The sequence below is a fragment of the Emys orbicularis genome, chromosome 3, assembly GCF_028017835.1.
Source record: "Emys orbicularis isolate rEmyOrb1 chromosome 3, rEmyOrb1.hap1, whole genome shotgun sequence".
Taxonomy (NCBI): domain Eukaryota; kingdom Metazoa; phylum Chordata; order Testudines; family Emydidae; genus Emys; species Emys orbicularis.
In genome coordinates this window covers 93,381,628-93,397,080 of record NC_088685.1, presented here as the reverse complement: position 1 = coordinate 93,397,080, position 15,453 = coordinate 93,381,628, and the positions used below count along the sequence as shown (strand labels likewise).

Sequence of the window (15,453 nt, the reverse complement as noted above, 5' to 3'; positions counted from 1 at the left end):
AACTGTGGGTCAGGACCCCAAATGGGTCATGACTCTGTTTTAATGGGGTCACCAGAGCTGGTGTTAGACTTCCTGGGGCCGAAGCTGAAGCTGAAGCCCCACCGCCCAGGGCTGAAGCCCGAGGGCTTTAGCCCTGGGTGGCAGGGCTCAGCTGAAGCCCTTGGGCTTCAGCTTTGCCCCCCCCCCCCTTGTGGGGCAATTGGGATCAGGCTCGGGCTTTGCCCCCCCCACTTGGCGCGTCAGGACTCAGGTGGGCTCAGACTTCGGTTCCCCCCTCCTGGGGTCATGTAGTAATTTTTGTTGTCAGAAGGGGGTCGCTGTGCAATGAAGTTTGACAAGCCCTGCCATAGATCTTGAAGCTGGGTCCACAGGGTTCCCACTCAGCTGTTAGCCTCCGTATTCACACCCAGCAGCTTGCTACTAATCAACCAAGCAGGAGAGACCATGTAACCTGAAGTAACATCAGGAAGGGCTTCCCTGGGCCTGATTGGAGGAACACCATGAAGTCTGATTGGTCAGGGCTTCCTATTTAAACCCCATGAGAATCTGCCCAAATGGGTTTCACTGGGTTGCTACATTGGACCCTGCTTTCCTCTCTGATGCCTGAACCCTGCCATGCTCCTCGTCCTTGCCCCTGGTCTCTGAATCTGGCTCTGACCCTTGCACTGACTCCTGACTATGACACTGGCTCCAACCACTACACCTGTTCACCTGTGTCCCAACCCTGACACATTGTAATTAAATTACTTACCACTTTAGTGCTCAGTGATCTTGTAGACTCAAGTAGATGTCCAGTACCCTTCACCCCCTCTATTTTGGCAAGGGCTTGAGTAGAAGTCAATGTGTTATCCATGGAAAATCCAGTACTTTGTCCCTGACAAGTGTATACATCCTTCAAATGAAGGATGGAAAATGGCCTTGTACTGACAGCAGCATGACATTTATATTAAAATTGTGCGAGCCTACTCTGACCAAGAATGTGGGGAATAAAAAGCAATATTTTGTATAAATGTATTTGACAGTAAAGTATTAATTGATGCTGGTAGCAATAGCCAATTGCCTGAGAGACACTGCACATAATCAGTTGCCACTAAAATGTTGACTGTATCGCAAGGTTGTGAAGTGAAATCATAAAATACACTATTCTGAGAAAATGACATGAACATTTTGAACCTAAAAAATGTTAGCCTATACACAAAGGGCCAGATTCTGAGCTCATTTATGCTAGGGGAAACCCAGAGTAATGCCATACTATTTTTTTTTTCATTTAGAAACGAACTTTAAGGGAATACGGGTACTGTTAAGATGAGAAAAAAAGTAAATAAAGTATTTCAAAGAAAATGATAGCACTACCTTAGAGTATTAAAACTGAATGCATTTTAAACATTAGATTAAAAATGAGAATGCATTTTAAAAATGGGCCTGATTCTTTCATTCTTTCAATTTCACCCAGATGTTGGCTCCTGTTCTGACTACTTGACACCACGGAGGATTCCCCATTATGTGAAGGGAATCTCCAGGTGGCATAGAGCAGCCATAAACTCTATGCTACTCCTCTCCTAGCCTCTGGCCTAGGGGATGTTTCCAGGGGAAGAGGGCCTGGCTAGAATGCCTCTATACACTAGCTATCCCACACTGCTGGCATGAACCCCTTGAGCCATGGGCAGCCAGACATAAATTAAAAAACGTTTTTAGGCTGTTCTATCTTATGCCAGCGATTGTACTCTTCCCCAGACAGCTCCAGGATCCAGGGGTCACAAAGGCATCATAAAGTTTTCTCTGCCTGCCCTCAGCTTCCCCAATCTGATCTTGTGCCAAGCACAGGTTGGCCGGACCAAAGAATTTGGACCTTGCACAGTCACTTTATAATGGTGTAAACTGCATTGAAAGTGGGTGTAAAACATAACCATTCTGCTTTGTTAGCATTTTATACCTATTTTGCACTCACTAGCCACAGTTATAAATAGCTACACGATGCAGAGGAGAATCAAGCCTTTTGGTTACTTTTTTGCATTTCTTTAAGCTTAAAGAGTGAAACTAGGGTGGTCTACTTAGTTGCCCTTTCTATTTGCAGATAATATCACTTCCTGATTCTCATGCATTGGCACTTTTCTATTAAGCAGTTGGCTTTGGATTTCTGCCATTGTAGGGTGCTATTGAAATAAAAACAAAACAAACAAATGGTAAATACCTGTTTTCCCTGAGAAAAATGATACTAATGAAAATGTTTCTTGCCATTAGGTGTTGACTAATTTTTTAAATAAAACATTATATATGTTACTTAACAATGTTCCTTTCATACTGAAGCATGTGTGATATCATTCATGTAAAAATATTTCCAAGTAAACAGTTATTTATAGAGTAATTCCAAGCAATCACTATTATTAGGATCCATACAGGCAGAGGTCAAGTTCCAGCTAGAAGGTGAAGAGAGATTTTTAATGTGGTGGATGCAGGGATGTGCAGGATTCGAGGAAAATATATAGCAATTATTAGCACAATCAAACCACATACACTTGCCCATTTCTTAAAGACACGATAACATGCACAAATTTATACTTGCTAATCTGGCACTGAATAAAAACATGCATTAGCCCAGAATCTCTGTCTGTGGAACTCCATCCAGCTGCAATTGGGCTGATGTGAGAAGAGAGTATGAAATGGCATCAGGTCACCAATTTCCAGCCAATTGCATTCCCAGCACTGGGGCAGGAGATGGGGGAAATCTGGTAGTGGATTTTCTTACAGGAATGCCATGCAAATAAAACTGGGCAGACACACATCCTGACAAGTATTCTTGAATGTCAATTCCTACCCTCCACTGAATGCTTTGACTGCACACTCTAGGGTTTCTCTCTTCCATCTTCTCAGTCTGCTCTGAAGTAGGGTGACTGGACAGGGGGGTGAAAAATTGGGACGGGGGTGGGGGGTAATAAGAGCCTATATAAGAAAAAGACCTCAAAATCGGGACTGTCCCTATAAAATCAGGACATCTGGTCACCCTACTCTGAAGTATCTCCAGTCTTATCTCTCCCCCTCTGCCTCCTGGTCCCTCCCACAACCCAGTCCCGTTTCCCCTCTGGTGTCTAATTTCCTTCACCTTTTTTCCTTTCCCCCATCTCAGGAGCCTTCCTGGAAGATGGCTGCAGTGTGGGAGGTTGGGGGTCAGTGAATGTAGAAACCGGAAGCAGAGCACCAAAGAAGGAAGCCAGGAGAGATGGTTGCAGCTGCCTAGCAACAGAAGCCACAGGAGCCCCTGACACAGGCATAATACTGCTCCTAATGAAGTCTGGCTAGTTATAAGTGATTTCATGAAGATGGCTAAAGTCAGGCTTGTGTAAACATGGCTGTGTAGCAAAGATATGCTGCTTACACTTGAAAATCATCCAGTGATTTTAATTTTACAGCGCCCCCTGCTAAATATTCATATTTCAAGAAAGTCATGTCAGGCTATTCCACAGGAAAGGAACCAGGCAAAGAAACTAATAACCCTGCTTTCATAAAGCATTTATTTTTTATTTGAAAACATTATACAGGCATTACATTGCCACAGCCAGTCCATATAGGAGCATGCAAATATCAAAACAGAGAAAGGTTTGTTCAGCTTGGTGCAGGAGTTTGGGGTTGGAGTGTTTTTGTTTGGTTGGTTTTGGTTCATATTTCCAGTTGCAGTGCCAAGATTAGTGTGCTTAATTATGACATTTAACAATAAAATCCTACCCATGGGGTAAAATTTATATTTGTACCTAGCTTGGGAATACTAATTTTTTTTAAAAGGGAAAGAAAACAATACGACACGCTTGTCAAAATGTTAATAGCACACGTTAGCAATATCTAAACTATACATTGAAACTTTTCCATATGACACAGTGGTGCAAAATTTTCAATTGCTTTGTCTATTATTGTTGTGTATTTAAAAAGTTTATAGCTGGAAAAAAAAAAAAGACAAGTTCTGATTCCCAGTGCAGGTTTCTACCCAGTAGCAGAAAATTACATCAGCCTTGCTAAGGGCCACTCACCGCCAATGGGTAGTAGAGGCTCAGTTTTTTCAAGGAAAAGATATACACAGAGCTGGCGAAGTCCTAATTCAACCAGTAGAGTCGCTGCCAGTTGGATAGCTGAACCTTGCTGGTGTCCACTGAGGTCTGGAATTGCAGGAAATGAAACATCTAGAAATAATAGTTTTCCTTGCTGGACCTCAGCTTTCATTCAGAGTATTTGTAAAGCTATACCACTATTTTCCTTTGAGGTCCATCCATTACTGGCAAATTGGAACAATTCAACACATCCTCTTTAGCTGGAGCCCATTAAACAAAATAAAACTAAAATAAAAAATAAAATAAAACAACCCCATACTAAGTTATCCCAGTGACATGAACCTCTTCATGTGCAAGAACACACAGGATGGTGGTTGAGTGCACAGGGCATATGTGAACAGTTGCAATTTATTTTCATACAATTAAGTCATTTAAGATATCCGATAACAATTATCTCAGATGGCACCTCTTAGCCATCAGTTGATTTCAAACCCTTATATGTATAAACTCCTGGGTCAGTGAGCTGACCTGGATATGCCTTCGATCCAGTTGTTCCTAGTAAGACTTTAATAAACATCTACAAAGTATTGTAATAAAAATGAGAGAAGAGGGAGAAAAAGACTACAGACATTTGGCTTAGAAAATAAATACTAAGAATGAAGTAAACCAAAACAATTATGCAAAATGAAGGAATGTAAACATGAAACAAACATGCACACATACACTCCCAGTCTTCAAAGGTCTCAAGACTAACATGGGAATAATGCTCAGAGAAAGGTATTTAATTGGTATAAAAGGTAGCAAAAAGACTGGGAGATGACAAGTGCCCACCAGTGCTCTTCAGGGTACCTGAGAGAACAATGACAGTTGTGACGAGAACATACTGCAGGGGCTTGAACTGTACAGTGACTACACAAAGCCTATACACCAATTAAGCCCTGATTTGAGGACTTCAGTGATTCCGTGGTCTTGTGCTGGCCCTCTGCACAAGGGTGAATTGACTGGTCACCTAAGTCCCGCTTAAAACCTATTTTGAGGTCTTAACTGGGAATTGAGAGGTCCAACAAACAGGGATTAATGTGAAAAATCTCAGTGTTGCCAACTCTTGTAATTTTAGAGTGTGAATCTCACAATATTTGCAGTTTCTCTTAAAGCCCCAGATCCTGGAGTCACGTTATATGAAAACCTCAGCTTTTTTTGGGGGGGGGGCGGGGGGGTTGTTTGTTTAAGTTTCCAGCCCTTATGGTTGCAGGGAAAAGCTTGAAAACATGACCACTAAAAGTTCCCAACCAGAAGTAAAAAAATAAAAAGAACCCAGCATTTTGTGTGTGTGTGTGTAAATCTCATGATTTCTGAACACGACTGTGTGTGAGGGGGGTTGACAATATTACAATCCCCTCTTTTTCAACTGCAGTGGGATCATAGAAGGCAGCATAATCATGATGAGATGGACTGTGTCTCTCTTCCTCATCAACAGGAAGAATGAGATTAAACAGATAGTCAGTAATTTATTAGCATATTGGCACGTCACCATTTTTATACTTGTATATAAACTTCCCTCAGGCTGCTTCAGAGAAGTCCTTTTTATAGCTTTGCAGAACAGGACTATAAGACAATTGTTACTTCAGCAGAAATCCATCCTGCTTGGTTGATTTGCATGGCCTTTTCCAATCTCAAGAGTGTGCAGTTTCTTTTTCTCATAGAAATAGGTGAGTTGTATTTTTTTTTACATAAAGCCCTAAGTTTTCATTTAAAACTGACTTCTTCAGAATAATGTAATTCAACTAAAATACATTTCATATGCCCACCAGCAGAAAATGCAGCAATTTACCACAACCCTGTTTTCCAATACAATAAATACATAAAAGCTATTATTATAATATGTCCTACTTCCTTGGCTCCTTTTTTCTGAAGATCTTAAAGCATTTAAAAAAAAATGTAGTCCCACAATACTCCTGTGAGGGAGGTAAAGAATTACTATCCCTGTATATACAAATTAGGAAACTAAGCCACACAGAAGTTAAATGACATGTCTAAGGTCACACAAGAGGTCTGTGGCAGATCTGTGAATAAAACTGAGCTCTATCCTATTCTTTAAAACACAAGACTATCCCTCCTTTCCTTAATTTTAAGAGGAAAATGGACTGAGGCTGTATGAAGCAATGACTTTTGTCTTTCACTATGCTCTTAAAGGGGCAAAAAAAATCAAGACAGGCTACAGATTTGCAGGGTTCTGCTTCAGATTCAATAGAAGTGTTTTAAACGCTCCACATTTCTGATGAGTTTCCTGCAGCAGAAGTACAGCGTAGAGCACATCCTTATTTCAGAGGGACTGTCACATTCCCTGGTGAATATCAGAAAACTGCTGAATTCTTCTACTTTTGTAGACAAATGAAAAATAATTGGCTACACCTCTCTGGCATGAATACCATCATGCTGCTGCAGTACCACCAGCAGATGGGTCAGTCTCATTCTTAATATTCATGAGGTCACTGCATTATCATACTAATATTTATGATTGTGGCACAAGAAGGTTCTAATGAAAAATTTACATAGTTCCAGATTAGCATGGTTAGGAAAAGGAACTCAAAGCCTCCTGTACCACACAGGACTGAGAACTGGAATAGTAGAAGGCTCCTGAACATGCACTTAGCATTGAAAATAAGTACCCTGGTCTGACTGATATATCATTACCAATGAGAGCTACAATATGTAGGAAAATAGAAAATGAAAATTTGTTACAGATTTAATTTTAAAAGTAAGACATTTGTTCTGTTTTGTTTCTGCAGGTTAGACACAGCCACAGAAATGTAATTCCTCTGTCACCTGGTACAGAACCTCAGCCACCAGGAAACCCTCCATGAAACATAAAAAGGTCAATGCTTCAGTAATTCACTTCTGTAAATATAGAAAGGCTAAAATGCTCATTTTACACCTATTCCTAGAATAGAGACTGATATTGTAAGTTGTCCCTCCCCTGCACTCATAGCAGAGATTACATATAAAGTGGGCTACCAGACAGATAGTACAGCTGAACTCATTAATCCTTTCTCCCAAAAGATCCAGGTGCTACCAAAAATGCATCAGGGTGTAACTACCAGAAGTATCCCTCCTATTTGTGCAAAACAAACACATTTTAAAAAGAGAGAAAATAACAGTGATTGTACAAGTGGACTTGCTGTAAAAAATGTGGCTTTTCCACAACTCGGTGTGGCCTTGGCAAAGTATCACACAATAGGTGCAAAAATACCCTTTTGATTTCTATGTAATTTCAGCTTGTATTTTGAATATCTTCACAGATCATTTGATAGTGAGCGATTCACATAGAGCATTCTGTTGAGACCAGCATAATGCTAACACCCTAAATAAGGGACTGGCACCTCTTTGCAATGTACACCCAGAGACAATTAGTTTGTAACTTTTACAAGCTTTCCCTATTGCTACCTTGAAGCTCACCTGTGTAACTGTACCCAGTAAATACCTTTCTCTATGTACAATACAGGGATCATGGATATACAAACTCCACTGAAATCATCAGTGGGAGACAAGTGCCTGGGTTTAGGCAACTCTGATGTGAGGCTCCTCTTCTGTCTCCTGGCCTAGACTGGTATACGTTACTGAAGGTTCCAGCTGTCCGGTTGCTGGCAAGTCTACAACAGGTCCTGAAGGGTTTCGAAACTGCTTATACACCCGTGGATCCTGGGCTACGTATGTAGAGGTGGAGGAGTACAGCACCAGCCCAACAAGGATAGTGAAGAATGACAGCAGATAAAGTCCTGAAAACTAAACATAAATAAGAGTTAAGTCATTAGAAAGTTGTACTGGTTATTCTGTGCTCACGAGGGCTAGTGGAAAATTGCAGGCACAGATCCTTGTTTTTATATGCACAGCATAGAGCACTGTTAGTCGTTCCTTGTTTGACTGTAGATTTTGAGGAGATACTGGAAGTTTGTTTCCATTACTCGTGCCACCTATTTTATCAAAAATATGAGTGCAATTCTCCTGCGGCCCTAGCAATAGGTAAATATGAGTTTGTTAACTGGAACTCAGAAGATCTGGGTTTTGTTCTCAGCTCTGACACTTATCTGCTATATGACTTTGCCCAAGTCACTTCCTCTCTCTGGAGTTCAGTTTCTCCTTCCGCAAAATAGGGATAATGCTATTTACCAATATTTGTAAAATGTTTTGAGATCTATGGATGAAAGGTACAGTATAAGTATGAGGTTTTATTGTTTTCAAACCACGTGGCCTTAAAGTATAACACACAGTCAGTGCTATATAAATAGCAGTGATACCATGAATTTAAAAAAGCATTTAAAAAGTACCCTTAGAAAATATATTTTTAGTAAAGGCTCTTTTGACATTTACTTAACCACATATTGGTGCCTGGTGGTACATCAGTATTTATTCACCTATGTGAAAGCCCAAGGTAGTTCACTTGCAGCAATAAATATTGTGTGTGTAAGCTGAATTCAGAAAGTAGATAATAGGGCTGCACATGCTTTAATGTGATTTCAGAAAAGTCAGAGACTTTAGCTTTAAGAATCCCTGGGCTGACTTCAAAAGGTTGAAATGTACACACAGAAGATCAGATATTTATCCAAAGCTTGAGTCTGCATAATTTGATAGGCAATTTCACAAGCCCAGACCTTCTCTTGAGTTTTCTGATATATCCTGCTTCAGATTGGGCTGGAAATATCACACAAATAGCCTTTCTGGCAATATTTCAGCACTTGCAGGTGAGGTAGAGGCAGGAACCCAGAAGTCCATAGGAATTAGAAATAAAGTATTTGATCCTTAGTCTCCTGTAAGGTCACTGTATGCTGCTGGAACAGCACAAAGTGACCTTCAAGCTGCCCTAAAGGGGAAGCTGAGGCTTTCCTCAGCAATGGACGGATGTTTGGATGGTGGGAAGGCGGCATAAACCGTTTTATGTTGTCTGCTTCTCCCACATCAGCAGAAGGAATGTGAATTATACCAGAGCTGGAGCACAATGTACTCTGCTAATTTCCAGCCAGTGGAATGGTATCTAGTGGTCCATTCTAGTTGGCATAAGTCAGAGCAGCCATGTGGCCACTCCAGCTTGTCTAGGATCAAAAGAGAAGTAAAGGGGGCTTAAAGTCACCTTTATGCTCACCACAAGCTGTACCAACCAGGAACCCAATAAAGGAAGAAAAATTAACTTTCGGAATCTTTAAACAGTACATGTGTAGAAATGGGCAAAGATGTGATGTGAGGGTACATGTGCACCCCTAATCAACTCCCCCAAAGCAATCAATTCAATTCAAGACTCACCAGAGGACAAACTGCATGGAGCAACTTGGTAGGTCAAAGGATATAGAACTGATTTTGTATTTAGCAAGAATTCTAAAAGTGAAAGTGTTCAGCTGTGGTCAGGAATACAAGAATGAATAAAAATGCCAACAGCTAACTACAATCGTAACCAATTATGGGCTACCTCAAGAGGTGGATATATTATTCTGAACAAAAGGGAGCTGCAAATCTGTTCTCTAATCCTAGCTGACTATGGGACTATGACAAGTGCCAAATGTGTTTCTCTTGGTTCATTTAGATGCAGTGCTTGAAGGCCAGACTAAGTTAAATTATTCAAGCAAGAGCTTCAGCAGTTCTGCCCCACTTCTTTATGCTTGTAAGGAAATAATTTTGTCAAATGCAAATTCTCTTTAAAGGTGCAAACTTTTTCCTGTTATTAATTTGCTATCACAGCACTGAGCTACAGAGTTTGTGTCCAACATTCCTACTTGTGATTAATCCTGCTGCATTTGGCATTTTTCAGAAATAGCCCCTCTGAAGGGCTTCTGAAAATGCTAGAAGCATAACCCCGATGATAAGTCTGTATCTGCTGTCATTTTCCACAGCGAGAGTGTAATAAATACACTTCAGAAGGGAATGCACCATAATGGGGAAAGTTTAAAGATGTCAGGTCTGTAGCTGGAAAGAAGACAGGGCTCTGCTTTTCATCAGTCATTAATTGCTTTTTTCCAAGCATGTCACCAGGTCTTCACGTGTCATCTGGCAGTGTGATCTGATGTAATCACCCAGCCAAAAACACAATGCAGAATGCGAGAGCTAGTCTGCTGAAAGATTCCTTCCATGTGTCACAAGCCTGCAAGGAGTGGTTGGGCAGAGATCTCCCCCCTGTGGTAATCAAACCCCAAGTCAAATCGATCCAATGTTTTTTTCCTCTCTGTTTCATTTTAATTTTCACTCCCTGAGAATGTCTCAATTCTCTCCTTTTCTCCTCATACATAAATTTTGGCATCTCTTGGCTGTAGCAGAGGGTCTGCTTTTCAGTCTCAAATAAGCCCAAACTAAAATCCCAGGCACAAACTTTCCCAAAAGGTTTTAGGGTGGGAGGAAGAGTTTCAAGAATCTGAGCCCTGATCAAACAATCTGGCTAGTCTCTACTGTGGTATTAGGCTGAACGAAAACCCCAGGTCCAATTACCATCCAGACTTCAGGAGTTTTACACTGGGTTGGCAGTTGAATTTCATTTTTATTGCTGCTTGCTAGGTCAAGACACCCCTGAGCACCAGAAACTGAAGAAGGGAAGCAGTGGGGAGGACAGATGTATGTGTCCCCAATCCCATATTCTGCAAGGGTCTATAAGGCCCCTACCCACTGCCAGATGCCTGGCTCCTTCACTGAGTTGCCAGTGCAATTGCCAGTCACAGGGATCATGGGGAAAAGCAGCTCAGGGAGCAACAGCATCATACAAATTGCAGTTGCCTTAAAAAAATGGAGCTGAGCACAAAACTGTCTTGGGGTGAGGACCCCTACCGAGAACTCATCCCTACACTATGGAAGCTAGGGTGACCAGACAGCAAATGTGAAAAATCGGGATGAGGGTGGAGGGTAATAGGAGCCTATATAAGAAAAAGACCCAAAAATCGGGACTGTCCCTATAAAATCGGGATATCTGGTCACCCTAATGGAAGCTGTGGGGTACAGTTATCCAGGAGTAAGGAGGGAGAGACAAAGAGGATGAGGGGATAGTTGAGAGAGAAGACAGCCGGGGGTGGAGGTAGGAGAGGAAAGATAACAAGGGAAATGGGAGAGAACAGGAAATTTTTTAAATTACATAATATTTACAAAAATAAAGCCTATTTTGACTGCATCCCTCTCCCCACTTTCACATTGGTGTCTGGGGACAGGATGAAGGAAACAAACTAACAAGATGTGCCTCTCCTTCTCTGGACACTTGGCTTATATGCTGTTATCCTCTCCCCCCGCCCTTGGTCTGCTTTTGTCATTTGAAAATGGTAAGCTCTTCGGGGCCAGGGTTATCGCTGGGGCTATGTTTACACCATGCCACGGCATGGACTATAGGGGAGCGCACCAAGTGTTGCGCACTAACTTCCCCAGGAGGACGCTGCTGGTGCAAATGAAAAGGTGCCTTGTTCACGTTAACACAGTCCTGTTGAAAGAGGATTATGTTAACATGAACTAGGTACCTTTTGGGTCACACCAGCAGCACTGACACAGGCCAGTTAGCACTCAACACTTTGGTGTGCGCTGCAATTCAGAGCCCTGTAGCCCACACGGTGGCAGAACGTACAAAGGTCTAAGTGTCTAGATTACTTAGTGCAATGGGGCCCTACAACAACAAAATATAATAATAATCGTTAACACTTTCCTGGTTAGAAACAAGAGGATACAGGCTGGAGCTGCATTTGTTTATTTTCTCTCTTTTCTATCATAATCACTTTCTTAGAAGTTTAGTCACTGGCTTTCTGCAGTGCTAAGGTGATAAAAGTTGTTCATAGCATTGCTGGGGTTTCAGCCTATTTCATTCAACGGAGGTAAAGCAAATATATATATATAGCAGGCTAGTGAGGGAGAGCAATCGTTGATTATCGGATAATTTTTCCAGCAGCTTTTGGGCCTCATCCAAAGCCCACTAAAATCAACGGGAATCTTTCAATTGATTTCATGGGCTTTGAAATCAGCACTCTGAAGAGATTAAGACAGACTATGTTAATCAAATGAAAATTGACTACAAATGCTATTCACTGTGCAGAGTTTGTTAGATTCCCCAAATGAAATCTTTGTTTTAATGAAACTTGTATTCACTGAAGTACTCTACTGCTGTGTCTGTGTAAGGAATTTTTATCTTGACCTGCGAACCTCATTTCCTTTAGATTAAGTGTTAATAGACAGTAAAAGAAACAACTTCAAAAATAGCTGTTCCATAAACTATTCTAAAAAATGGAGTTTGAGTGCATCATTTTGTATTGCTACCCTACATATAACTGAACTAGAGCTCTCAGAGGTTGTGTAATTCCTCTTTTGGAGTGAACCATTGCTTGAAAAAGATATTGCTGTTCATTTTTCTAACTTATCTCTTATTTTCTCTCATCTATGTCTCATAAGCCTAGCAAAAAATATAAAAATTCGGGCTGTTGATTAATTGCAGTTAACTCACATGATTAACTCAAAAAAATTAATCGCACTGTTAAACAATAAAATACCCATTGAAATTTATTAAATATTTGTGGATGTTTTTCTGCATTTTCAAATATATTGATTTCTATTACAACACAGAATACAAAAGTGCTCACTTTATATTATTTATTACAATTATTTGCACTAAATGCATTTGCATTAAAAATGATAAACAAAAGAAATAGTATTTTTCAATTCACCTCCTACAAGTACTGTAGTGCAATCTCTTTATTGTGAAAGTGTAACTTAAAAATGTAGATTTTTTTTGTTACATAACTGCACTCAAAAACAGTGTAAAACTTTAGAACCTACAAGTCCACCCAGTCTTACTTTTTGTTCAGCCAATCGCTAAGACAAACAAGTTTGTTTACATTTACAGGAGATACTGTTGTCTGCTTCTTATTTACAATGTCACCTGAAAGTGAAAACAGGTGTTTGCATGGCACTTTTGTAGCCAGCGTTGCCAGGTATTTATGTGCCAGATATGCTAAACATTCGTATGCCCATTCATGCTTTGGCCAGAGGACATGCTTCCATGCTGATGATGCTCATTTAAAAAAAAAAAAAAATGTTAATTAAATTTGTGACTGAACTCCATGGAGGAGAATTGTATGTCTCCTGTTCTGTTTTACCCACATTTCATGTTATAGCAGTCTTAGATGATGACCCAGCACATGTTCGTTTTAACACTTTCACTGCAGATTTGACAAAACACAAAGGTGGTACCAATGTGAGATTTCTAAAAATAGCAACAGCACTCGACCCAAGGTTTAAGAATCTGAAGTGCCATCCAAAAGTTGAGAGGGATGAGGTATAGGTCATGCTTTCAGAAATCTTAAAAGAGGAACACTCCCATGCGGAAACTACAGAACATGAACCACCAAAAAAGAAAGTCAACCTTCTGCTGGTGGCATCTAACTCAGATGATGAAAGTGAACATGCGCCGGTCTGCTCTGCTTGGATCATTATCGAGCAGAACCCGTCATCAGGATGGATGCACGTCCTCTGGAATGGTGGTTGAAGAATGAAGGGACATATGAATCTTTAGCGTATCTGGCAAGTAAATATCTTGTGACGCTGGCTACAACAGTGCCATGTGAATGCCTGTTCTCACTTTCAGGTGACATTGCAAACAAGAAGTGGGCAGCATTATCTCCTGCAAATTGTAACCAAACTTGTTTGTCTGAGTCATTGGCTGAACAAGAAGTAGGACTGAGTGGACTTGTAGGCTCTGAAGTTTTACATTGTTTTATTTTTGAATGCAGGTTTTTTTGGTACATAATTCTACATTTGTAAGTTCAACTTTCATGATAAAGAGAGTGCACTACAGTACTTGTATTAGGTGAATTGAAAAATACTATTTCTTTTGTTTTTTACAGTGCAAATATTTGTAATAAAAATAAATATAAAGTGAGCACTTTACATTCTGTATTGTAATTGAAATCAATATATTTGAAAATGTAGAATAGATCCAAAAATATTTAAATAAATGATATTCTATCATTGTTTAACAGCGTGATTAATCATGCGATTAATCACAATTATTTTTTTAATCACGTGATTAATCATGATTATTTTTTTAATCGCTTGACAGCCCTAATAAAAATACTCCAGACTTGTAGATCTCACGGAGACCCATTTCCATCCATGCTAAACATAAAATGGATAAAAATGGAACATTAAAAATGGAATATGGCAAGAAATTCTGTAGTTCTAGGCCTGGTCTACACTAGGAGGTTATGTCGAATTTAGCAGCGTTAAATCGAATTAACCCTGCACCCGTCCACATAACGAAGCTATTTAGTTCGACATAGAGGTCTCTTAAATTCGATTTCTGTACTCCTCCCCGACGAGGGGAGTAGCGCTAAATTCGACATGGCCATGTCGAATTAGGGTAGGTGTGGATGGAATTCGACGGTAATAGCTCCGGGAGCTATCCCACAGTGCACCACTCTGTTGACGCTCTGGACAGCAGTCCGAGCTCGGATGCTCTGACCAGCCACACAGGAAATGCCCCGGGAAAATTTGAATTCCTTTTCCTGTCTGGGCAGTTTGAATCTCATTTCCTGTTTGGACATCGTGGCGAGCTCAGCAGCACTGGCAACGATGCAGAGCTCCCCAGCAGAGGTGACCATGCAATCTCAGAATAGAAAGAGGGCCCCAGCATGGACTGATCAGGAAGTCTTGGATCTGATCGCTGTGTGGGGCGATGAGTCCGTGCTTTCGGAGCTGCGATCGAAAAGACGGAATGCAAAGATCTACGAGAAGATCTCAAAAGCCATGACAGAGAGAGGATACAGCTGGGATGCAACGCAGTGCCGCGTGAAAATCAAGGAGCTGAGACAAGGGTACCAGAAGACCAAAGAGGCAAACGGACGCTCCGGATCCCAGCCCCAGACATGCCGTTTCTACGAGGCACTGCATTCCATTCTAGGTGCGGCCGCCACCACTACCCCACCACTGACTGTGGACTCTGAGGATGGGATATTGTCGACGGCCGCTTCCTCGGAGATGTTAGCGGACGGGGAAGATGAGGAAGGAGATGAGGAGGACGAGGCAGTCGACAGCGCTTACAACGCTGATTTCCCCGACAGCCAGGATCTCTTCATCACCCTCACAGAGATCCCCTACCAACCGTCCCCAGGCGTTAACCCGGACCCAGAATCAGGGGAAGGATCAGTTGGTAAGTGTATTAAACATGTAAACATTTATTTTGAACAGAACAGAAATATTAACAATGGGTTTTTCATGATTAGTTTGCCCTAGGCGCTTAACGTTTCAGTCCTTGGCAGTGCAACTACTGCAAAAGAATCTAACAATGTCCGGTTTATCATGATTAGTTTGCCCTAGGCACTCTACTTTTTAGTCCTTGTCAGTGCAGCTACTGGAAAATAAGGTCTATATGTCCGGGGATAGAGCTGAAATCCTCATGGGACATCTCCATGAAGCT

General features: G+C 41.1%; 1 protein-coding gene across 1 annotated transcript in view; it reads right to left on the bottom strand.

The window, feature by feature from the left end:
• Window positions 1-7,595: 7,595 nt before the first annotated feature.
• SLC35F1 (solute carrier family 35 member F1) overlaps window positions 7,596-15,453 on the bottom strand; it is a 385,340-nt gene continuing 377,482 nt past the window's right edge. Inside the window, exon 8 of the mRNA XM_065401726.1 lies at window positions 7,596-7,820. Within this exon, the coding sequence (XP_065257798.1) occupies window positions 7,596-7,820 (225 nt within the window). The remainder of the gene's footprint in view (window positions 7,821-15,453) is intronic.